This window comes from Oryctolagus cuniculus, chromosome 5 (assembly GCF_051225735.1).
Source record: "Oryctolagus cuniculus isolate XC-2025 breed Fujian yellow rabbit chromosome 5, ASM5122573v1, whole genome shotgun sequence".
NCBI lineage: Eukaryota > Metazoa > Chordata > Mammalia > Lagomorpha > Leporidae > Oryctolagus > Oryctolagus cuniculus.
In genome coordinates this window covers 144530093-144554952 of record NC_142871.1, presented here as the reverse complement: position 1 = coordinate 144554952, position 24860 = coordinate 144530093, and the positions used below count along the sequence as shown (strand labels likewise).

Below are 24860 nucleotides of genomic sequence, written 5' to 3'. Positions count from 1 at the left end.
GAAGGCTTCTTTTCACATGAAAACTAAGACTGTCATTCAAATATCTTATCTACATGCAACACATTCTGGAAATTTTATCCCAATTTGATAATCCAGACTTGAGAATCAACATAGTTCAAAGAGTGGAGATACTTACAAATTAATTAAATCTATGCCTCTTGGGGATGTGGCAAGCAGTGTTCTCCTATCCATGCATGCAGAGTCTATATTTTCATACCAGCACGAAGTCTGTCTTATGGAAATAATGGCACTAGGGGATGGGGTGAGGGGTGGGTAGAAGGGTTTATCCTTCCCCTAAGATGAAGTTACAAAGTGCAGTACAGAATTGATGTGGTTCTACATGTCGTATCAATTTTATTTTATATCCCAGCTTATTTGGGATATGATTTTATCAATTTTAGATAGGACTTTTAAATTGTGAATTTCAGGGTAACCATTATGCACAGCAGTCTTCAGCATCCCCAAAAGGTAGTACTTTCAACCCTAGACAGGTGGTTTTGTTTGTTTGTTTGTTGTTTATTTTTTTGGTCTAGAGGTATTACAACTTTTGTTTGCAGAACGGCTGGAGGGAATCCATTTGTTGAGGCTCTCTGGAGATGACACCTTCTAAAAATCAAAGTACTAGCAGGTGCAGTTTGCAAATAGATTTGCTCATGGACATTTGGAAGGAATTTGCTCTTTAAAATCAGATTTTTCTTCTAATTTGCTTCTAATAAATATACTAATAAATAGCCACTCTTCAACAACACATAGAAATATGATCTTTTGAAAAGTTGAACTTTAAGAAGTAATTTAGTCCCTACTACAGACAACAGATAAGAATTCTTCTTATCACCTATTAGGGAAGAGCTGTGACTGCTCCTTGGACAGCATCCATTCCCTGGTATCCCCCTTTCTATAGCAGGCAAGGAACTTCAAGTTATTCATACAAACGAAGAGCATTTTATCCAATGAGGGAAAGTCCTCCTTGCTTTTTTTCTCAATTATGTCTTATTTTATTAGCGTGTCTTCTTGCCACGTTAGACAAAGATAAAAGTGAAGAGTCTATAGACAAGTCTCAATAGTTTAATTCTGAAATGTTAAAATTGTGCACCTAAGAAACATACATATTTCACGCAAGCAAACATGCTCATCTTCTTTTAAAAGTACTGCTGAACCACTCTAAGCCCCAGGCATCAATGAAGGGGTTGAAAGCATTGCCATTCATGAGGCCCACACTGTGGCATACTGGGTTAAGCCACATAGTCTGCAGTGCCGGCATCCCATATAGGCACTGGTTCAAGTCCCAGCTGCTCCACTTCCAATCTAGCTCCCTGTAATGCACCTGGGAAAGCAGTGGAAGATGGCCCTTGTGCTTGGGCCCCTGCATCCACGTGGGAGCCTTGGAAGAAGCTCCTGGCTCCTGGCTATTTCTCTGTAACTCTGCCTTTCAAATAAATAAATAAATAAATAAATCTTTAAAAAAAGTGATAGGAGATGCCAACCCTGGCAGTACAGTGGCAAGGGTGGGGTCAGGGTGAGTCAGGAAAAGCTTAGGGAGAAGGAGATGGAATGGTGTGAAAGGAGAGAAAGCAGGGTTTGCAAAGGCATGGGGACAGGAGCAGAGTGGGCTTGGGGAACAAGGAGTAGGAAGGTTGGTCTAGAACATGGGTGTGGGGAGGGATGAAACTGGAGAAGTCTGTGGTGGGGCAGCTCAAGGATGGGCTCAGATGGCATGCTAAGGAGCCCAGGTTTTATCTCATTATAATTGTAACTTAATTAAGTATGAAGGAGTCCAGATTTTATCTTATAATAGTAATAATAGGAACTTATATTAAGCCTTTGCTCTTGATGTGAGCAGAATTCGTCTCATCCTCACAATGACTCTACACAGTAAGCACTCTTATTGTGTTCATTTTGCAGACAAGGAAACTGGGGCACAGAGAGACTGCAGAACTTGACTGAGCTCACACAGATCAGAAGGAATGAATCCGGAAATCAAACCGAGGTTGTCATCTTCATGACTGTTGGGTTATGTGCCCACCTCCTGGGTTGGGGACTTTGTTCAGCAGAGGACTGACCCAGGAGGTTTTCTTTTAGAAAGAACATCTGGAGGCCAGGTGCCAGGTGACAGCGGAGCACAGGTGAGGACAAGTGGTAGAGAAAGGATGCTGTGTGATCAGGACAAAAAAAAAATGCAAGCCAGAGGTGATGGCTGTCTTAGCTTAGAAAATTCAGGAGGAAACCCTGGCACCCTCCCAGGCTTAGCGGTGGCTTGGGCCAGAAGGATCTAGTATACTTGACATTTGTAGGGTGTTGTTTTCCTTAGCACTTCCGTCTGCCCTATACAGCATAATTATTTTTATTGAAGCCTTGTATGCAATCATGCTAGCAAGACAAATGAAAGATAACAGAAACGTTTTTGTACAAGCAAGGGAAACAAGAACCATGGACTTACAGTTTTAAGTGACATTCGTATATTGTTGGAAAAGGGGAGGTGAAAAAAAATAGTCTTCCTATACAGCAGTCCAAAGCAGTCACCAGCGATAGCCACGTGTGCTCCGGGAGCCCACAGATGTTCAAGGAAGAAGCACCTTTCAACATCAATCAGCTGGCACAGGAGTGTGGTAGCAGTTGCTTTGGGCTCCGTGCTGAAGGATGGGTAGGAGTTAACCAGCACAACTGGGGATGAGGCCCAAGGAGGGCATTCCGGGGAGAGGGAAAGGCACGGGGGTGGGGGAAAGCCTGGAAGTGCCACACACTGGAAGTCATTTGGTTGGGCAGGACCGGAAGTCCAGGGGGGAGAGAGACCAGGAGTCTATGGCAGAGAGACGATGGTGTCCAGAGCAACGGATGAGGGTTTTTGTACACAGTAGCGGGTTTTTGCACACTTCAGGGACTCTCCCCTTGGGAAGACAGGAGGCATGGAGAGGGGAGAGGCACACTGGCTGGGGGTGGTGACAGGAGAGGCAGAGAGACCAGGGCAGAGGACGTGGGACTCTGAATGCCAACAGTAGCACTTTAGGGATGGAAATTAGTGTGAAGACAGGTGTGAAGGCGTGGACACAGAGCCCGGGTCTCAGCCCTTATGACCCCCTGGTTTATGTTTTGTGAATGTACTACAGTAGCCAGATGTGGCCCAGGTACAGTGGCGACACTCACTGGTGTTCTGCATGGGCCCTGCTGAGACAAGGTGTGTGCCTTACAATGGTTGCTTGGAAAACGACCCTCAGGGAGAGGCGGTCCTAAGCCCCCGGTTTGCTGGCTGCGGCCAGACGGCGTGCAGAGACATGTTGACAGTGTGCCTTTCACTCTGAGCGGGCTGATTTTGATGCTGCATTTGCGGTGGCCCCATCTGTGGGTCACCTCCCTGCAACAGACCCTGAGGGCTCCCCCTGCTGTTTACGGAGGGTGGCAAGGATGGGAGGACATCACAGTCTCCCACTCCCCAACAAGCGGGGCAGCCCAGGGCAAACCTCTGAGTTTGCAGGGTGCTCACCTGTTAAACCGGAGGCCTCTCAGAAACAGCCGAGTGTCTCAGAAGCAAGTGGTCTCTCCCAGCTCTAAGTAACCCACTTTCTGCACGCCAGTAACACATGGCAGCTCCCAGGCACCAAGATCCCAGGCTGAACTCAGATCGGGGGCTAAGCACACCTCCTTCCCCTCACTCCTGCCCTTCCCCTGGGCTGTGACCACCCTTGCAGGCTCTTTGCACACAAAAGGCTCTTAAAATCGGGGCCTATACCATCACTCACACACACACACACACACACACACGCACACACTTTTTTTTCCCCTCCTGGGTAAGACACCAGTTAAACTCATCGCTCCCACCTCCAACTCATGGCCCACCCACTTCCTAGGAGGCTGGGAACTGTGGTAGATGCTGCTCCAACAGGGTCCAGCTTGTCCCCAAGGGTGGGCACCGTGAGGCTTGGCTGTCTGTTATTGTTATTATTTTTAATTTTTTTTTTTACCTTGACTCCCTCTTCCCAGCCCTTCTTGGGCGCGGGGACGCGTCTCTCGCCTCCTGCAGGCTGCGAGGGTCGGCAGCCCATGCCGCACCCGCGCGCTCCACCGCCACCACCGGCACCGTGAGCCACCCGCGAGCGCTGCCCACCACGCCCCTGCCCCTGCCCCTGCCCCGGCCCCGGCCCACGCGCACGGGCGCCGTCTGCAAGCACTCGGCAGGAGGCGCTCAGCTTCTGGGAAGTTGCCGGGAACGGTTGCCATAATAAAGGGCGTCACGCGGACCCGGGGCCCAGAGCGACGGAAGGGAGGGAGGGCCGACCGCAAACTACGGCAGGCAGTCAGAAGCATTGTGCAGGGACCTCTCGGATCGTTTCCCTTGGAAAGGCACCGAGGGACCCGCCCCCACCCGGATGCCTGGGCTGGGTCAAGCGCGCAACGATGGGGACCGTGGTGAGGGCGATTGCGTGTGGAGGGCGCCGCACCTGTCCCGCAGGTGGACACCGCGCAGGAGGGCGGGCAGCAACTGGCAGCCCCTCAGAAGGGGCGGTCAGGCAAGCAAACCCACTCCCGCAAGAGCAGGCAGGACCGAACACAGCTTGGCAGCCGCCAGATGAGTCATGTAAATCATTTTTATGGAAAGTGCATTTTATGAGCTGTTATGATGTCAGGAAAGATCGTGGCTATGCATGTTTCTCTCCAAGAGTTAAGTCCATCAAAAAAGGCTGCTCCAACGAACAATTTTGTCTTGGATTTTTTTCCTATTTTCAAATTTGAGAATTTTAATTTATTATTCTTTTAAAAAAGATTTATTTACTTATTTCAAAGGCAGTTACAGAGAGAGGGAGAGACAGAAAGAGAGAGATCATCCATCCCTGGTTCCCTCCCCAGTGGCCACGACAGCAGGAGCTGGGCCAGGCTGAAGCCAGGAGCCTGGAACTCCATCCGAGTCTCCCATGTGGGTGGCAGGATTCCAAGTAATCTGGCAATCTTGTGCTGCTTTCCAAGGCACATTAGCAGGGAGCAAACAGCTGGACGGGGGCCTTGAACCAGCGCTCATACAGTATGCTGGCGTCACAGGCCACGTCTTAATCCACTGTGCCATGAACCTGGCTCCATTTTTGAGAATTTTAAAAGGAGCTGAAAGGGACCTTAGAGCTCTTCTATCCACCCTGCCTTTTCCAGGCTGCAAAGTTAGTCTGGGAGAAGCTGAGTGAATTTTCCCAGATCGCAGGGGAGCTGGTTAATGAGGGCGCTGGGAAGAAGAACCAGGTGGCCTGACTCAGTCCCACCCTGTGTAGCCAAATCCCAGGAAAACACAAGGAAAGTTTCTTGGAAATGTAAAAGTCCTGGATCCGTCTGAGGAAAATCACAGTCAGCAGTGTCATGGGATGCTGCTTATTTCCTTTAGAGCATTTCAACGCATTTCCCCCTGTCTCCCTCGTAGGCTGGGACGGTGTTGCTCGTCAGTTTTCCCTGTACTGACATTGAGGATGGGGAAGGAAGGTGAGAGGACAAAGCTCTGTAGTTTCCGAGCCACACGCATTAAAGGTTTGCAAACAGAGAGCTGAAAAGAGACTGCAATGCGGTCCAGGACACTGTCTCCGGAACTATGAGCTCCTGGCTGAAATAAGTCCGTGTGAAATGACTGGAGACCAGAACATACTCAATTAGAATAACCTGATACCAAGGGCACCTGTAAAATGTTCCTGAGAAAGTTTCATGGATGTTTGTAGAACTAGAAGAGTGAAACCCTGGACACAACTCTTTTTTTTTTTTTTTAAGGCAATCTGTAAACAGAGGTTTGCCATGAATGAACAGGGCTGGGTACCCGAATGTGTTGTGCAGGTGTCTTTTGGAGCATCCCATGGCTACAGTCCAGAGTGGTGAAGGGGTATGCGAAGGACCAGCGAGACTAGGCTCATGTGAGTTGCTTCTCAGGAGTAGCTTAACCCAGCCATTACTAAAATTAATTAAACAAGCTCTATAAGCTTCTGATTAATTAATTATGTTAAAAGCAGAAGTGGGGGCGGGTCTTTTTAAGACACCTTTTCAATGAAACTCGATGAAGGGTGGAATGGGAGAGGGAATGGGAGAGGGGAGGGCCTCGGGAAGGAGGGAGGTTGGGGTGGGGGAAGCCACAACAATACAAAAATTGCACTTTGTAAATGAACATTTATTAAATAAAAAAATAAAGACTCCTGTTCAGATGCCCAGGTCTCATACACGAATGCCTGTGTTTGAGTCCTGGTTACACTCTCAACTCATTTCCTGCTAATGAGGATCCTAGCAAGCAGCAGCTCAAGTGGTTGGGTCCTTGCTGCTCACGTGGGAGACCTGTGAGTCCCTGGCTCCCAGCATTGGGAAGTGAACCAGCAGATGGAGTGTTCTCTCCGGTTGTCTCTCCAATAAGAAAAAAAACCTTAAAGTAACTAATGCCACCACATTTTTTTGGTAGTAAGGGTATAGAACATGTCTGAATGTTAAATCATTGCTTCAAAAGGCAGAAAGTAAAAGGCAAACAGGAAGGAAGGAGAAAAAAGGGAGGGGGGAAGAAGTGAGATGAGATCTGCTAGATAATCGCAGGGGAGGAAGAGACACTGCCTCACCTTAGCAAGGCACAGTATTTCCAATCTCAGAAGACCTCTGTGTGTAGAATGACGAGCAGGAGCTGGTGTTGCATCAGCTTCCCGTGGCTCTTCTCAGAGAAGGGGTCATTGTCAGTTACTGAATCGGGGTGAAGGAGCAAAGAAAAACCTTCCTTGCCCCCAACCAACAGCTCCGGAGTCAGTTTTCCTGCCGCCCCCCTGTGCTGGGAGAAGGTTACCCTGGGAGTAACCCACAGGGCATAGGCGGCCCCTGCGGCACGCAGGGGGTTAATGTGTCAGGGCAGGGGCGGCCACGTACAGCTTAGGGATCCCAAATCCCATCCTGAAAGCCTTCCAACTTCACTTCAGACTCTGAGCTTTTTATTTTATTTGCTTTTTAAAGATTTATTTATGGGGCCAGTGCCATGGTGTAGTGAGCAAAGCTACCGTCTGCAGTGCCGGCATCCCATATAGGTGCTGGTTCAAGTCCCAGCTGTTCCACTTCCGATCCAGCTCTCTGCTATGGCTTGGGAAAGCAGTAGAAGATGGCCCAAGTACTTGGGCCCCTGCACCCATGTGGGAGACCCAGAAGAAGCTCCTGGCTGCTGGATCAGATCGATGCAGCTCCGGTCATTGCAGCCATCTGGGGGAGTGAACCAGCGGATGGAAGACCTCTCTCTCCGTCTCTGCCACGATGGCTCAGTTCTGTAGGAAATGGAAAGTCATGCAAAGAAATCAATTCTGATCCCAAATTCACAGTTTCCTAGCATTCTTCCTATGAATAGAACAATTCTGTGCTGACTTTCAATCTTACACAAGTCCCAGCTGACTGATGCTGACCGTGATACTAGTATTTTGAGTGAGTGCTGAGAATTAGGTAAAGGAGAGAAGCTGATGCTTATGTTGGTATTTCTGTTTTCTCATTGACTTTTGGTTTAACAGCAAGGCTCAGAGAAATAGGACTCACAGGCCAAGTCGGGCTCACTGAGCTAGGACTAGATTTTATATTTTTAATTTGTTGAAAAGCAATCAGAAGAATATTATCTTGTGACTTGTAAGTAAAGTTGTATTGGAACAAGGAGACTCCTCTTTGCTTATATCTTACCTGTGCCTGATTTTTTGTTGGGACGGCAGAGCTGAGTTGTGGTGACAGAGATCAGATGGCCTCCAAAGTCTAAAATATTTATTATTCAGCCTTTTACAGAAAACATTTGCTGATCCCTGATTTTCAATGGTGAAGTAATTCCCACAAGGATATTAAATAGCTACGCAGAACCCTAATGGAATGAAAGAGTTTGTGCTGCTTCCAGAAGGGGGAAAAAAAAGAAAGGAAGAAAGAAAGAAAAAGAAAAAAGAAAAAAACAAAAAACCAAACCAAAACAAAACAAAAAACCTCCCACAGCTTAGCTGCCACACAGGGGGAATTTATCTCATTAAGAAGCAGGACTCCCAGGCCTGTGAAACATTTTAAGTGGCTTCATTCAGCTGATAAAACTCTCCCCATGCTTTGCTGGGACACCCTGTTGGATAAGAGGACTGCAGTGCGCACAACAAAAGCTCACTGAGCCGCTCTGCTGTTTTGCATCTGAGACGGAGTTCAGAGCACTGTAGTTTCAGGAAAAAGAAAAAAGAGAGTCCCAGATTGGAAGAAGCAGGTGGCGTTTGAAGTACCATCTTGAATCCAAAGACTTCATTTTCAAACCCCACGTTGTTCTGAGTTCTTCACGTCCCTTTGTCAGGCGTTTCAACCCAAACATTGTATTTCTGGAAAACAGTCCGCTCCCTCACGTGCACACAAACACCGTCTTGCTCACATATGAGGGGCTTTGGAAGTTTCTATCTCGGGAGCCCACGGGGACAGGTTGCCTCAGTAACTGTACCAAGAGCATTTAGAAAGCTCAGGAATCTGTCTGTGGACCGTTCTGTGATCAAACTACTGTTACAAAAGGAAAATTATAGCAGAATATTGTCATTAAAACACACAGAGCAATGAATTCATGGAGTTGTCCCAGAAAGCAGAGTGCAAGCTTATTTTAGGCATCCCTCGGAGGGACGTGATGTGACAGCTTCTTGCCGGGGGAACAACCAGAAATAAATAAGCCCCCAAACAAGGGAGCAATTGTTTGCTGCACCTTGGCCTGAAGCCAGCAGTCTTAATGTTTGCTCATTCAACACAAACTGGGTAAATACGGAGAGAAAACACCAATCTTTATCACTCAGAGCGTGACAGCTGAACAGTAAATTTAGCTGTAATAATCTCACAGAATTATAACACTTCCATTTACATCTGCTCTCAAGAATCAGTTCCGATCTGTGCTTAGATATTGTAGAGGTCTAATATGGGGCTGAGAGCTTGCTGGGGTTGTGCAAAAAGAAGAACAATACTTGCTGAATGGGAGTTGGAAAGGCAAACTTGAGTTTCGGAAAGTGAGAACAACTCTCAGGGTTACAAATGACAATTTTCACACACTGATATTCTCACAATTAAAGAAAAGTAATATTTACATGATTTTCACTGCTTCCAATTTTGGCAGTACGTGGGCACAAAGCACTGAGACTTTTCGAATTAGTGGTGTGATTTCTTTTCCCCCCGAGCTGGCCTTGAACATATTGTTTGGCGCTCCAGGGGAGTTTGGCTGTGTGAAGAACTGGAAAAAAAAAAAAAAAAAAAATGAGAGGAAGAACAAAGCTCTCTCAGAGACTTACATTTTTTTCTCCACTGGAATGTGGTGGGAAGAATGCTGGGCCAGCTAGCTGGAGCCCGACCCCAGCTCTGCCTTGGGCTGTTGGACCAGCCCGAGGAAGTCATCTCATCTCTGGGGGCTCTTTCAGGGAAGGGCTGGACTAGGACATGCTGGCTATTTAACAGCCCTTGGAGCTCTGGTGCTCAGTGTGAGGCCGGAGCACATCTATTTTCAAAACTACATCCACACAGATTCTTAGCCGCATGAGCAAATGTACTGGACCAGAATCTCCAGGATGAGTGCTTCAAAATCTGTACTTTTTTTTTTTTTTTTTTTTAAGCAAGTGTCTCATGTTATTTGTATGCATAAGGATGCTTGAGGCGAGCAGAGAACAGCTAGGGCTATGAAGGGAGACTGACCTGGGTTTGCCTTTGACCTTGGGAAGTCATTTCACCCTTCTAAGTCTCAGCTGATCACTTAAGAGAGATGATAGCAATGGTACCTACCTAGGGTTATTGGGAGAATTAAATCTGAGAGCCACACAAAGGCCCAGAGAGTGCTTCCTTATCAAAGTTATCCAACAACCAGCAGCTGGGATGATTTAGACTTTTTGTTTGTTTGTTTTTGCCATTAGCTTGATTTTTTTTTTTTTTGGTAATGTAGGTAAACTGGTAAATTTTGGCTGAATGTCAACAAATTGTTCAAATTATCTTCACTGTGAGTAAAGAAAAACATTTTATGGGTCAAAAATCTGGTTTTTGGAAAAGATAGAATTGCTTCTGTTGAGTTTTCTCTCTTAAGAAAACTCTAAAACAACTTGATTACATCTAATGTTCATACCAACAAAATTCAACCACCCTCTAGCCTGAGGTATCAAGCCAAATCGTTTCAGGAAAAAAAAGGGCAGATCCAAGTCCAATGTCACTGAGGAGAGTGGCTCAGCCCGTTTCACAGAGGGAGTCTCCATCACTCTCTCCTGGAGAAGCACTGATGGGGTTCCACATACCCCGTGATCCTCCCCTTCTCCTGCTCACTTCCCCTGTCTTCTCTTCCATCAGACTCCGCAGTTAGGGCAGCTACGGCGAGCTCGCTCCTGTGCTCTGTTCTCTTTGTGAATATGCTGCAGTGAGGGCCTGACAGAGGCATTCGGAGGGATGCTGGAGCTCTTCTTTAGGAAGTCTACTGCATTTCAGAGCCAGTGCTGTGGCACAGCGGGTAAAGCTGCCACCTGCAGTGCCGGCATCCCATAGGTGCGCTGGTTCTAGTCCTGGCTGCTCCACTTCCCATGCAGCTTTCTGCTGTGTCCTGGGAAAGCAGTGGAAGATGGCCCTAGTCCTTGGGCCCCTGCACCCACGTGGGAGACACGGAAGATGCTTCTGGCTCCCGGCTTCAGATCAGCACAGCTCTGGCCATTGTGGTCAATTGGGGAATGAACCAGCAGATGGAAGACTTCTCTCTCTCTGCCTCTTCTTCTCTCTCTGTGGAACTCTTTCAAATAAATGAATCTTTTTTTAAAAAAAGAAAAGTCTACTGCCTCTCACCAGGAGTCTCCCCCAGAGAGGCCACTGCCAATCTTGCTTTACAAGCCAGTCCAAGACTGGTTGCTGGGTGTGGCAGGGATGGGAAAACAACTCAGTTCTTCATCTTCTCTGTGCCTCATCCCCAACCAGGTAACATCAGTGTCTTTGCCTGCAGAACTGGCTCTGCCATATGCCGGGCACCTACAGACTGCTCTGCTGGGCCATGCCCTTGGCCCATAGTAACTTCACACCCACCTTTCGACTGTGTGTTTTGGGTGCAGTTTTTCAGAGTGATACTATTGAAGGAGTAGCAGAGCCAGGCAGATGCTGATGGACCAAGAATGCAAAAATGCCATTCATTCATCAAGAAGTCTGTGCCAACTCCAGCTCAGCTATGCAAATGGTCCTCTGAGGTTGCTGTGTATGGAGTTAGGTGCCTTGCCGCCACACTTTCAGGGGCCAAAATTAAGTCACTGGGTAGAGAACAACAACAATAGCTAGGCTGTTCCCCATTCCAGGGAGAGCAGAGTAGCCTGCTAGGAGATGTTTTGCAGGATCCATGATTTGAGTCTCTTCTTACTAATTCCTTCTTAGGGGAGCATCTCCGACTCGTGTAACCTCATTTTTCCCACCAATTCATCTTCCCAGATTGCTATCTGAGGATCCTTGCTTATACTATGTCCAATTGCCTGGTGTATCAGGTTTTTAATGTATGCCCAGACATTATTTGTTCCTCCCATCCAACCAAGTCAGTCTCCTTATGATGCACATCCATTTATTTAGTTTGCAACTTCTCTTTGCTTATTTATTCATTTGAAAAATATTTATTGGACCCTTCTGGTGTGCCAGGTGCTGCCTCAGGTACCAGGGATATGGGACAGACCAAATGTAGTCTCGCTTTCTTGGGCCTTGTAGTTTAGAAGGGCCACAGAGTAAACAAATTAGCAGACATACACATGGGAGTTGGTGTAAAGTGCAGTGTTGATGATCAAGCTTGGAAAGGCACAGAGAGTACTGGAGAGGTGGTGCAATGTTAGCCTGGGTCAAGAGAGGTGCAGATGAATGGAGAGGTCCCAGCAGTAACTGAACAATGTCCCATGGTGGACGCATGCTTGGCATACGTGGGGATAGCATAGAGGCCAGCCAGGTTGTACAGGGCTTTGAGTAGTAGAAGGATGAGGTCAGACAGGTAGCTAATGTCAGCATCATAGCTTTGAGACTGACCCCAGATGTAATGCCATGCAGTCCTGGTTCTTGAGGAGGCCTCATATTATTATGATCATGATATGAGTTACCTAGGGGTCTAAGAGTGGATATTTTATGCAGCTACAAGCCTAGGATATGGTTGCTCCCAGTGCTCTTGAGTCCACCACACCTACATGCACCCTGCTGTTTCTTATTCCCTAAGCAGAATTTCTCTAGATCTCAGCAGAGGAAAATACTGCATTGCATGATAAAATGCCTTAATTTTTCTCTAAGATATATTTTGCTTTAGAAATGTGGTGTTAGTCATGATGGGGCGTGCAGAATGTTACTCAGACATGGATACAGTCCAGCAAACACTGCAGTGGGGAACAGTCCTCTCCCCTGATAGGCTGCAGAGGTAGCAGCACCAGTGGTGCTTCTCAGCGCAGAGTCTCTGAAGACTTACAAGGAGTAACTGAAGAAACATCCCGGCCGGCGCCGTGGCTCAATAGGCTAATCCTCCACCTTGCGGCGCCGGCACACCGGGTTCTAGTCCCGGTCGGGGCGCCGGATTCTGTCCCGGTTGCCCCTCTTCCAGGCCAGCTCTCTGCTGTGGCCAGGGAGTGCAGTGGAGGATGGCCCAAGTGCTTGGGCCCTGCACCCCATGGGAGACCAGGAAAAGCACCTGGATCCTGGCTCCTGCCATCGGATCAGCGCGGTGCGCCGGCTGCAGCGGCGGCCATTGGAGGGTGAACCAACGGCAAAGCAAGACCTTTCTCTCTCACTGTCCACTCTGCCTGTCAAAAAAAAAAAAAATCCCTAAACTTTCCTGCTTACTTCATTCTTGTTCCCCTCTAGAGCTGATTCCAAAGAACTGGTAATTACTGGTTAAGTGCTGAAAGGCAACAGTGATGGATATTTGTGGTGATAATAGCGAAGATATTCACCCAGCATGGAGAATCTTAATTTCAAAGGACACTCTACAATATTGCAACAATGTACTTTTTGTTGTTCAGAGCAGATGCTAGATCACCTAAAGCTCTGAGAAGGAAATATTCAGCTTGTTTCCTTTTTAGACTTCTAGCTTGGGTTGAATTAAATTCAGCAATGATTTTACAATTTTTTTAATTTTTATTTTTAAATAAAATTTTTCCCTGGAAACCTTTTATTTAAGGAATATAAGCTTCATACATTTCATAAATACAACTTTAGGAACATAATGATTCTTCCCACCCTACCATCCCTTCCATTCACACTCCCACACCTCTTCCTCCTCACTCTCCTATTCCCATTCTTATTTTTTACTAAGATCTATTTTCAATTAACTTACACACATACAACTAATTCTATACTAACTAAATATTTCAACAAATAGTATGAAAAAAAAAAAAAAACAGTTCCTCAACAGTTGAAACAAGGGCTGTTCAAAGTCATCACATCTCAAAGTGTCAATTTCACTTCTACAGATTACATTTTAGGTGCTCCATTAGCTACCACAGATCAGGGAGAACATATGGTATTTACTCTTTTGAGACTAGTTTATTTCACTAAGTATGATGTTTCCAGTTTCATCCATTTTGTTGCAAACAACAGGATTTCATTTTTTTTTTTTTTTTTTACCACTGTGTAGAGTACAGAGATGGATTTGGCCTTTGCAGTGGGGAAACATTGGCTCTGAACAAAACATTGCTATGGAACCACCTAAAAAAAATCCTAAAGACAAAACCTGACACTGTGTCCAAGGAAGGCAACTGTATCCCAAAATAAAGTTCAGGAATATTTAGAGAAACACAAAACTATTTGGCACCCAACAAGGTAGAATTGATGTCAGGCATCTATTAAAAAACTTACTAAACATGCAAAGAAACAGAAAAATATGACTCATAATTAGGAGAAAAAGCAGTCCATCAAAATTGACCTAGAACAAATACAGATGTTAGAATTAGCAGACAAGGCCCTCGGCGCTTATTATGACTGCATTCCACTTCTTCAAGGAGCTGCAGGAAAGAATGACCACATTAAGTAGAGCTTGAGCAACATTTAGAAAGACCCAAAATGAATTTTTGGAGATGAAAACTACGATGTCTAAGATTTTAAAAGTTACACGGAAGGGGATTAATGATGAGGCACTTCAGAAGAAAATATTGGTGAACTTGAAAACAAAGCAAAAGAAACAGTGCCAGGGCTGGCATTGTGGCGTAGTGGACAGGCCGCCTCCTGCAGCACCAGCGTCCCATATGGGCGCCAGATCATGTCCTAGCTTAGGATCCAGCTCCCTGTTTATGGTCTGGAAAATGCAGTGGAGGATGGCTCAAGCACTTGGCCCTAAGAATCTCCTGGCTCCTGGCTTCAGCCTGACCCAGCGCTGGTCGTTATGGCTCTCTGGGGAGTGAATTAGTGGATGAATATCTCTGTCTCTCTCTCAGTAAGTCTTTCAAATAAATAAACAAATCGTTAAACAAACAAATGAACAAAGAAACTGTGCCAAATGAAATATACACAGAAAAGACAGAATGAACATTGTATCAGGGAACTGACAGGCAACCTCCCACAGACTAATATATGTGTCATTGGCATCCCCAAAGGAGAGAGGACAGAAGGGTAGAGAAGGGAGAAATATTCAGGAAATTAATCACCATAAAAAAAGTTCCAGATTTGATGAAAATTATAAACCTACACATCCAAGGTACTCAAAGAACCCCTGGCACAAGAAACATAAAAAAAGGACATCAAGGAACATCTTAATCAACTCTCTCCAAACTAGTAATAAACAGAAAATCTCATGGGCAGAGAAAGAACACATGCTAAACGCAGAGGACTTTAAAAATATTCAGCACCTTAAAATATTGAAAGAAAGAGGTGGCATTCTAAAATTTTGTCCCCTTTTAAAATAAGTCTCAAAAGCAAAGGCAAAATCCTGGCTTCTTTAGACACCAAAAAATGAAAGCATTCAGCATCAACAGACCCATATATAGAAAGTGTTACAGAAGTCCTTCAGGTAGAGGGAAATAATATTAGATGGGAGTGTGGATTCACATAAAGAAATGAAGAATACTGGAAAAGGTAACTACTTGTGTAAGTAGATGAGTTTCTCTGTCTGCTTAATTCTGTTAAAGACACTTGATTGCTGAAGCAAAAATAAAAACAAGCCAGTGTGCAGTTTGTGACATATGGGCAAATATAGTGTATGGCAATAACAGTAGTACAAAGGCCAGGAGAAGAGAAATGGAAAGTTACTAAAAGTATAATGAAAAAGCCAATAATGTGATGTGACCTCTGAATAAATCCCCAGATATCTGGAAACTAAAAAGCATTCTTCAAAGTGATCTGTGAGCCAAAGAAGCAATCAAATACTGAAATAAGAGTCATGCAATCTAGATTGTTTTCCAAGTTATTTGGGAAATTAAAACGCCAATGAGAGTCATGTTAATATTTTTGGAGTTTGGAGTATGTTAGTCTTCTTACAAGTGCATGACAAATTCCCATGAGTGTCTTGGCTTCAAGTAATGCCCGCATTGTTATTCCAGGAACCTGGGTGTGGCTCAGCCAGGTCTTCTGTTCAGGGTCTCACAAACGTGTTGGCTGGGGTGCCCTCTGGGACTCAGGATCTTCTTCCAAGTTCCCTTGGTGATGGACAGAATGCATTTCCTTGCAACTGTGCAACTCATGGCAGTTTCTTGTCCAAGGTCAGCAGGAGAGATGCTTCCATCTCCCTCTTCTAGACTCTCCTTCAAAGTTAGACTGATTAGGCCAGACCCACTCAGGACAATTTCCCTTTGTATGACCCCAAATCCACTGATAGGGAGCCTTGAGTCTATCTGTGAAAAGCCCTGCTCTTTGCCATACGATGTAACCTGCTCATGACCATGACATTCCTCAGAATCACAAGACTTACATTCAAGGGGGAACTATTACCCAGGGGTATACTCCAAAGGCCCAAGTTTTTAGGGATGGGGTTAGAATTCTGCCTGCCACAGGGGACAGAAGAGAGTTAAAGCAGGGCAGGATATGCTTTGCCAGTTACTGTTCTACCTATCTTTTCTAAGTGACTAAATATTGGTCTTGGATACGATGAGCATGGATTAACCTTATGCTATTTTCTTCCTTAGACTGTTCAAAAGGTTTGGAATGTCCAGAAGAGTAATTGTAGGAATTAGAATAGCTACTGTTTCTTGAAAGTTTAATATATAAATAAATTTAATATATAAAATAAATAAATAAATAAATTTAATATATAAATAATTGACAAGTAATATCTCTTAAGATTTTTCACAACAAATTTATATGGTAGGTTTTATTATTATACTCATTTTCTGATCCAGAGACTCAAAAATCTTAGGTTGTACACAAAACTGGTAAAGAGGGAGGTAAAATTCAGACTTTGTAATGTCTGATTTTTTAAAAAAATAAGATAGATATAGTTTTAAACAAGGTTTCTTTGAAAGGCAAACAGAGAGAGAGAGAGAGAGAGAGAGAGAGAGAGAGAGAGAGACAGAGAGACAGAGAGGCCTTCCATCCGCTGGTTCTCTCCCCAGTTGGTTGCAATGGCAGGGATGGACCAGGCATAAGCCAGGAGCCTGGAACTCCATCTGCGTCTCCCACTTGGGTGCAGGACGCCCAAGTACTTGGGCCATCTTCTGCTGCCTTCCCAGGCATGTTAGCAGGGAGCTGGATTGGAAGTGGAACAGCTGGGACTCAAACCAACACTTTAATAGGGATGGAGGTATCCCAAGCTGTAACTTAAGCTACTGCACCACCTACCTGCCACGATGTGTCTGACTCTTAACCCAGTGCTGTAGAGAAAAGCATGGGACTGCAGAAGATAGGGAAACCTTTTTGCAATGATCGGCTTTGTTAGTGAGCAGGTAGTCATTTAACTGAATTGCTTCCATTAAGAATAAGTGCAGCCATCTTCAGGTTTGGGAAAATCTCTACCTGTTGGAAAGAATACAGAGCAAAAAACAACACTTATATCATGATGTGCATCAAAGCATTTTCCATCAGCTAGAAATACAGATTCCCATATCTACCTTCCTTCTATTTTGGCTTACAGGCTAAAAGAAGGGTAGGCAACAATTGTGAATAGTTGGATTGTGTCTCATGGAGAAGTTTCTCTTTTGGTGAGTGAATACATCCTTGGAAATATGAAAGAATGCAGGCAAGTAACACCTTCAAAGAACATGTTGTGGTAATTACGTATGACTTTTACAGATCTGATTATAGACAGTGCTTTTATTTCATGCATTTGGGAAATTTTTGTTGCCTGAGATTTCATATCCATGGAAATGCCTGCTCCTATAGGTTGGACTCTGTACGGCTGTTCTCTTAAATGGGGACCCCAAACATTTGCCTTAGAAATAGAAAGGCTTCATGGCTCTAGCCGTTGCCTTGTTGGATGGAGCCTAAGAGAAGACACAATGTCTTCTGGGGGAAGGGGAGTGAAAGGGTTGGAGTGAGCTAGCGTGGCTGGCACAGGGATGCTCTCATAACTTTTTGTCTCCAGTCTCATTTGGAGAAACGCTGAGTACCACAGTCTCCTGGGGACTTCCCTGCACCTGCCCTAAGCATCTCCAAATGGTCCAGGGCTGAGTGATTAATGTAGCCACCAGGGGGCAATCACACCACAGCGATGCTGGCATTCTAACAAGCTTGCTTTTACTGGGTCCAAGAACAATCTTAGGTGAATGGATTTTTGTGCTATTAACAGTCTACTATACAATTAAGTACTAATACATTAATTACATTTCCACGTTAAAGTAACAGTAATAACCCGGGTATCCAACCTGTACAGTAGTGCAGGCTTCCTGGAGAAAAAACGTGCATTCCCCTCTGCTGTAGTCCTCCTTAGAGGGAAACCCTAGTCATAAGAAGGGAATATGCTGGGAGTTGTGGGGCAGGGAGTGGGTATGGGGAGGAGCAAGGACGTGGGTACCTTCTAGATAAAGAAAATGAAACTCAAAACATGAGGAGTGACTCCCCCAACATCCTCCTCCTAGACTCTGAGTTGGGACCTGGAGACCCTCAATCGCCTCTGCTAGGGGATTTGCAGCCCCTTCTCAGTGAGGCCAGGGACACCGTTTTCCTTTGTGTCTTTGGGTGCTATCAAGGGAAGTACATGTTTCTCTGAGGTCATAGAACTGGAAGGAGGAGTAGAAAGAAATTGGACCTTAGCATGTGACTTGAAGGAAAAGACAGACACCAAGACTTGACCCAGTGTTTCAAGCTGGCTCTGGGGTCTATTAGATGAGAGAGAGAGAGAAAGGAGAGAGAGAGAGAGAGAGAGAGAGAGAGAGAGAGAGAGAGGCTGGTGTCATTTGACACAAAGCTCCCTCTGGACTGTGTAAAGGATTTAGAATATTTTATTGTAAGTGCAATAATAAATATGGTTTTATACAGAGACTTGACATGAATCCAGTTATCCGTTTTCAAGATTAGTCAGCTTCCATTTGGGGGAAGAATTGGAAGGAACAAGAGTTAAAGCAAGGAGAATTAGTAGAAGGATCTTACAGTCGTCAGGTGGTAAAGAATGTTTAGCAGTGAAGACACAGCTAAACAGATTCAAGAAGTATGAGGGGTCTTCAGAAAGTTCATGGAAAATGTCTATTATGAAAAAACTCTACATGGATTTCAATTTTTTTTGTGCCCAAGTAAAGTTATCTTTCAATACCACTTTCCTGTGAACACTCTGAAATACTTTTTTTTTTTTTTTTTTTTTTTTTTTTTTTTTTTTTTTTTACAGGCAGAGTGGACAGTGAGAGAGAGAGAGACAGAGAGGAAGGTCTTCCTTTTGCCGTTGGTTCACCCTCCAATGGCTGTCGCAGCCGGCGCACCGCACTGATCGGATGGCAGGAGCCAGGTGCTTTTCCTGGTCTCCCATGGGGTGCAGGGCCCAAGCACTTGGGCCATCCTCCACTGCACTCCCTGGCCACAGCAGAGAGCTGGCCTGGAAGAGGGGCAACCGGGACAGAATCCGGCGCCCCGACCAGGACTAGAACCCGGTGTGCTGGCGCCGCAAGGCAGAGGATTAGCCTATTGAGCCACGGCGCTGGCCTCTGAAATGCTCTTGTATGTTCGATGGGACAAGGTAAGACTTGTGCTCCACGTTGGATGATAAAGGTGGGGAAAGTGTCAAAGACAACCCTCCAGACTCCTGGCACGTGACATAGAGGATGCAGGAGACATTACTGAATTGAGGAAGGCAGGTGTTCCGCTGCAGACAGTGTGGGGCGTCGAGAGACGTCCAGGTGAGGGTACGTGGTTGGGGCTCAACAGAAAGGTGCAGGCTGGAGATGCAAATCCAGGGATCATCAGCATAAAACCCCAAGAGAAGAGGAGGCTGTTGGGAAAACAGTGAGAAAGACAAGACAAGAGAGCCAAGAACTGGTTCAGGGGGTTCAACATTTAGAGGCCAGGCAGGAGCTGCCAGACAAGAGAAGATTCTCCAGGAGGGAGTGCTCAGCTGTGTCAAATGCTGCCCAGTGTTTCTGTCAGACAAGGCCCAAAAGGAGAATTGGATTAAGCAATACGGAGGCTGTTTGTTACCTTCCCAAGAGCACTTTCAGGTAACTGGTGGGGCAAAAGCCAGATTGGAGGGCTTAAGGAGCAAATGGGCACACAGTACTCAAAAATCAACCACACGAGTGTACTTAAAAAATTTGTGAGAAGGTGCACTGTTTTTTTCATAATATGCATTACCATGAACTTTTGGAAGACCATTTGTATGCATGGATTGCAAAAAAAAAAATTGCACTAAATAAGCTTATCTTTTTAAAAACTTTAATTTATTTATTTGAGAGGTAGAGTTACAGAGAAAGAGAGAAAGAGAGACGAGAGAAAGGTCTTCCAACCACTGATTCACTCTTCAAATGGCTGCAGCCAAGCCGATCTGAAGCTGGGAGCCAAGAACTTCTGGGTTCTTCCATGTGGGTGCAGGGGCCCAACCACTTGGGCCTTCATCCATTGCTTTCCCAAGCACATTAGCAGAGGACTGGATTGGAAGAGGAGCAGCCGGGACATAAATTGGCGTCCCTATCGAATGCTAGCACCACAGGTGGAGGCTTAACTTACTACACCACAGTGCCAGCCCCTAAACTTATCTTTTAATCCCATTTCCATGAACTTTATGAAGATTCCTGGTAAATGGATTAAGTACTTAAACGCGGAAAGTGAAACTTTAAATAGTTTTAGAAGAAAACATAGAAGAAAGTTTTCATGATTTTAGAGAAGGGAACAACTTCTTAATACAGAGAAATGGACAAATTGTAAAAGGTAAGATAAAATTGACTAATATTATTTTTTTTTTGACAGGCAGAGTTAGACAGTGAGAGAGAGAAAGAAAGGTCTTCCTTCCATTGGTTCACCCCCCAAATGGCTGCTATGGCTGGAGCTACGCCGATCCAAAGCCAGGGGCCAGGTGCTTCCTCCTGGTCTCCCATGCGGGTGCAGGGCCCAAGCACCTGTGCCATCCTCCTCTGCCTTCCTGGGCCACAACAGAGAGCTGGACTGGAAGAGGAGCAACTGGGACAGAATCTGGCACCCCAACCAGGACTAGAACCTGGGATGCCAGTGCCGCAGGCAGAGGATTAGCCTAGTGAGCCAGGATGCTGGCTGACTAATATTAATTTAAGAGTGGGTATTCAAATGGTTAAGTGGTTAAAGGGCCTCCTGGGTGCCTGCATTCTTTACCTAAGCGCCTGGGTCTGAGTCCTGGCTCTGATCCTGATTCCAGCTTCCTGCTAATGTGCACCCTGGGAGGCAGCAGGTGATGACTCAAATACTTGGGTGCCTGTCAGCCATGTCAAAGATCTGGATTGAGTTTCCATCTCTCAGCTTTGGCCCAATGCAGCCTTGGCTGTTACAGGCAATTGGGGAGTGAACCAGTGGCTTGGAGATCTCTGTTTCTCTGCTCTCTGCCTTACAAATGAATAAAAATTTTAAAATTTTGGTTTGTATTAAGAACTTCTGTTTCATAGAGAAAAGGAAGTTGAGGATGTGCACACTAGTCATTCTTTCTATTCCATATCTAGGAATGCAGAGAAGGGGAGGTAAAGGGTGCAGATGAGGAGATAAGCCAGCATATGATCTCTGAGATGGCAAGGAGGAGAAGGGACAAACAACTTGCTGATAGGATGGACACCTCAGATGTGACACCCAGAAGGATGATGGAGAGGAAGGGTGCAGACACAGGTAGGCAGCTGAAATGCGCACGGGGAATGTGAGACAGCTCCTATGTGATGACTTCTCTGTTCTCTTTCATGGGAAAGGAAAGGTCATTAACAAAGGAGGATGGTTAGATTGGGGGGCAGTCAGAACTTTGAGAATGGTTACACAATGAATTAGGTATTGTAGAGCTGAGTCATGTTGAGCATCACCTGACATTAACCATGAGTTTATATTGATAGCAATGCTTCCAGTCATAATTACTGAGGCTAGAACTTTAAGTGATTTACTCTTTAACATTCATTCATTTATTTATTTTAAAGGCAGAATAAGGGGCCAGCGCCATGGCTCACTTGGTTAATCCTCTGCCTTGAGGCACCGGCATCCCATATGGGCACCAGGTTCTAGTCCCGGTTGCTCCTCTTCCAGTCCAGCTCTCTGCTGTGGCCCAGGAGGGCAGAGGAGGATGGCCCAAGTGGTTGAGTGCCTGCACCCACGTGGGAGACCAGGAAGAAGCACCTGGCTCCTGGCTTCGGATCGGCGTAGCTCCAGCCATAGCAGCCATTTGGGGGGTGAACCAATGGAAGGAAGACCTTTCTCTCTCTCTCTCACTGTCTAACTCTATCTGTCAAAAAAAAAAAAAAAAAAAAAAAAGGCGCTGGCGCCGCGGCTCACTAGGCTAATCCTCCGCCTAGCGGCGCCGGCACACCGGGTTCTAGTCCCGGTCGGGGCGCCGGATTCTGTCCCGGTTGCCCCTCTTCCAGGCCAGCTCTCTGCTGTGGCCAGGGTGTACAGTGCAGGATGGTCCAAGTCCTTGGGCCCTGCACCCCATGGGAGACCAGGATAGGCACCTGGCTCCTGCCATCGGATCAGCGCGATGCGCCGGCTTCAGCGCGCCGGCCGCGGCGGCCATTGGAGGGTGAACCAACAGCAAAGGAAGACCTTTCTCTCTGTCTCTCTCTCTCTCACTGTCCACTCTGCCTGTCAAAAAATAAAAAAAGGCAGAATAAGAGAGAGGGGGGAGGGAGGGAGGGAAGGAGAAAGAGAGAGAGAGAGAGAGAAAGAGAGAGAGAATGTTCTCTCCATTGTTTCACTTCTTATATGGCTGCAACAGCCAGGACTGGAACCAAAAACTCCATTTGGGTCTTCTATCCCTGAGGATAGAACTTTAAAAAATACATATTGTTTATTTGAAATTCAGAGTAACAGAGAGAAGGGGAGAGACAGAGGGAGAGAGAGAGAGAGATCATTCTTCTGTGGGTTCACTCCCCAACTGCCCAAACAACCAGACTAAAGCTAGGAGCCAGGGATTGTATCCAGGTCTCCCACATGGGTGACAGGAACCCAAGTACTTGGGCCACCATCTGCTGCCTCCCAAGTGCATTAAGGAAGCAAGATCAGAAGCGTTGAGTAGACAAGACTCAAGTAGGCATTCCAACATGGGATGCCAGTGTCTCAGGCAGGGGCTTAATGGGCTGTATCACAAAGCCTATCCAGAGGTTACAACTTTTTAAAAAACATCAATGTAGAGAAGCCCCTGACTTACGACAGGGTTATGTCTCGATAAACTCTCTTAAGTTGAAAACATTATGAATGCACCTAACCCGCTGTGCATCCCAGCTCAGCAACACAAGGCACTGAAGAATGTTGGTGATTTCCCCTTATGACCGCAAGGCTGCCTGGGAGCAGCAGTCACTGCTGCTGGCCCTCAGCACAGGACAGGAAAGGACTGTGCAGTGCTAGCCCAGGAGAGAGCCAAGTTCAATGTCCCGAGCCTGGTTTCTACTGAACACATGTCAGTTTCATACCATGGTAGAGTGGAGAACCTATGTGGAGCATAAACTAGGAACCATCTGTCTTTGTACCTTGCTGCTGTCCATTTCCCACTCTGAGATACATAGCAGCAGCGCTATTGCCAACTCGAGGGCACAGGCCAAGCAGGGCCTGACTTCTGGAGGGTAAATATTTGATGACAATAATGAATCTAAAACATCTCTCCTTAAAAACCAAGAACACCTAAAATAGATCCAAACACCGAGTTCAAATAGAAATCGGAATATTTTGCAAGTGATATCACCATTATAAAAGGTGGCTCTAGGATCTCCCACAAATTCCGGGGCAAGTGGTTTGTTTGCTTCTCTTTGCAGAGAGGGGTGCCTGTATGAACAACATTGAGAGCTAACGACTTAGGCTATGGTGGGTGTGAGAGTCAAAGAAACAGCAGAGAATAGGAACCATATTTTTGGACTCCCAAGCATGCGACTTTTCTACCTTCCCACATAACATCCAACTCTTAAGGACTGTTCATTTCTGTGTTGCAGTGTTCTATTAAACTACACTCTCAATGGTGCACACAGTGATCACATTTTTTTAAATCTAATACACAATTGTGAATGTGACTCCAGAATTCTGACTATAAATAGAATTTTATCAAAGCCGGCAGCAGTCTCTGCCTGCCATTGGACTGGTGAACTGCTTCACGATTTTAAGCCTTTCTTGTGGTGAAATTCAGAGCTGTACAAATTGGACTTGAAATTGTACTAATTCTGGCCCCTGTTTAGGGAAACACATTGGCATCCATATCATCCCTTCTGTTTGACAGATGATTCAAAGGAGTCACAGAGGTGTTGCTTGCTTGAGATCCTGAAAACTCACAGGCAGAAACTGCTGGCTTCCTATTCTGTCAGAGTAAATGGTGCTACTATTTTTGGTTCGGTGTTCTTTTCCATTTCTGGTTATCATGATCAGAGACAGAGAGAGGGGAGGGAGAAGGAGAGGGAGAGGGAGGAGAAGGAGACATACATATTCTACTTTGTTTCTAAGATACTCTCTGATCTCTTCTGGGTAACTGGAAAAGCCATGGGTTGTCCCAGAAACTCTCACACAGTAGGTTTCTTGGGTGGTGGTGGTAGATGAGGACATTATATGATAAAGCTCACATGTTAAAATAAATATAAAATGTTACCACAAATGCTGTGCCAGCAGACATAGTGTAATCTGTGGACTTAACCCTTCCTTAATAAATTGTCAAAATCTGTTATCTCCTTAATGCAATGCCCTTTGAAAAGAGCCAGAGGGGAATACTTCTCACCCGTAATGAGTAACACTCATTGAAAATGCATTTAAAGGGCATTAAAAGGGGTAAAAATTATTTTAAGCCTTTAGAAAAAACCAAAAATCCCATCTACATGCTAAAAAGGGTGATGAGAATAGAGTCTAATAATATGGTTGTAATCAGATTAGGGAGAAGTTTGCCATGGACAGGATAGCAGGAGATTGGCAGCTGGTGCCATTGTCATCCCAGGAAGGGGTTTGGTTTCACGGGTACAGGAAGGTGTAGAGGCTCCCTGCAGTGGCTTAGAAGACAGAGTAAAGCAATTTGGGAGACTTATATATACAGCCAGAATTTTCCATTGTCGTTTCAGTTGGAGAGGGAATATTTTATAGGGAATAGGGATAGGAGGTTACCAACACTTGTCTCTCCCCACCACTAACTTATTACCACCTATCCCTGAGTGGGAATAAACAGGCAATGCTAACAACGAATGGGAGCTGAAGAGTACTACCTTATAAGTGCATAAATTCAGAACACTCTCTCATTCTGTCATATCTTAGCCCAGTGTCTTTTTTTTCTTTTAAGATTTATGTTCTTTATTTGGCAATCAGAGTAACAGAGGGAGAGACACATAGAGAGATCCTCTGGTTCACTCTTCAAATGGCCACAACAGCTGGGGCTAGGCTAGGTCAAAGCCAGGAGCCAAGAATTCTATCCTGGT

General features: G+C 45.6%; 1 protein-coding gene across 2 annotated transcripts in view; it reads right to left on the bottom strand.

Annotated features, from left to right (window-relative positions):
• Positions 1-4186, bottom strand: part of STMND1 (stathmin domain containing 1) — a 32075-nt gene extending 27889 nt beyond the window's left edge. Inside the window, exon 1 of one of the 2 annotated variants that reach the window (XM_089334357.1) lies at positions 3957-4186. In XM_089334357.1, the coding sequence (XP_089190483.1) occupies positions 3957-4037 (81 nt within the window). In that variant the 5' untranslated portion in view covers positions 4038-4186. The remainder of the gene's footprint in view (positions 1-3956) is intronic. The other variant, XM_008274133.5, reaches the window with a different exon arrangement.
• Between the last annotated feature and the right edge of the window lie 20674 nt (positions 4187-24860).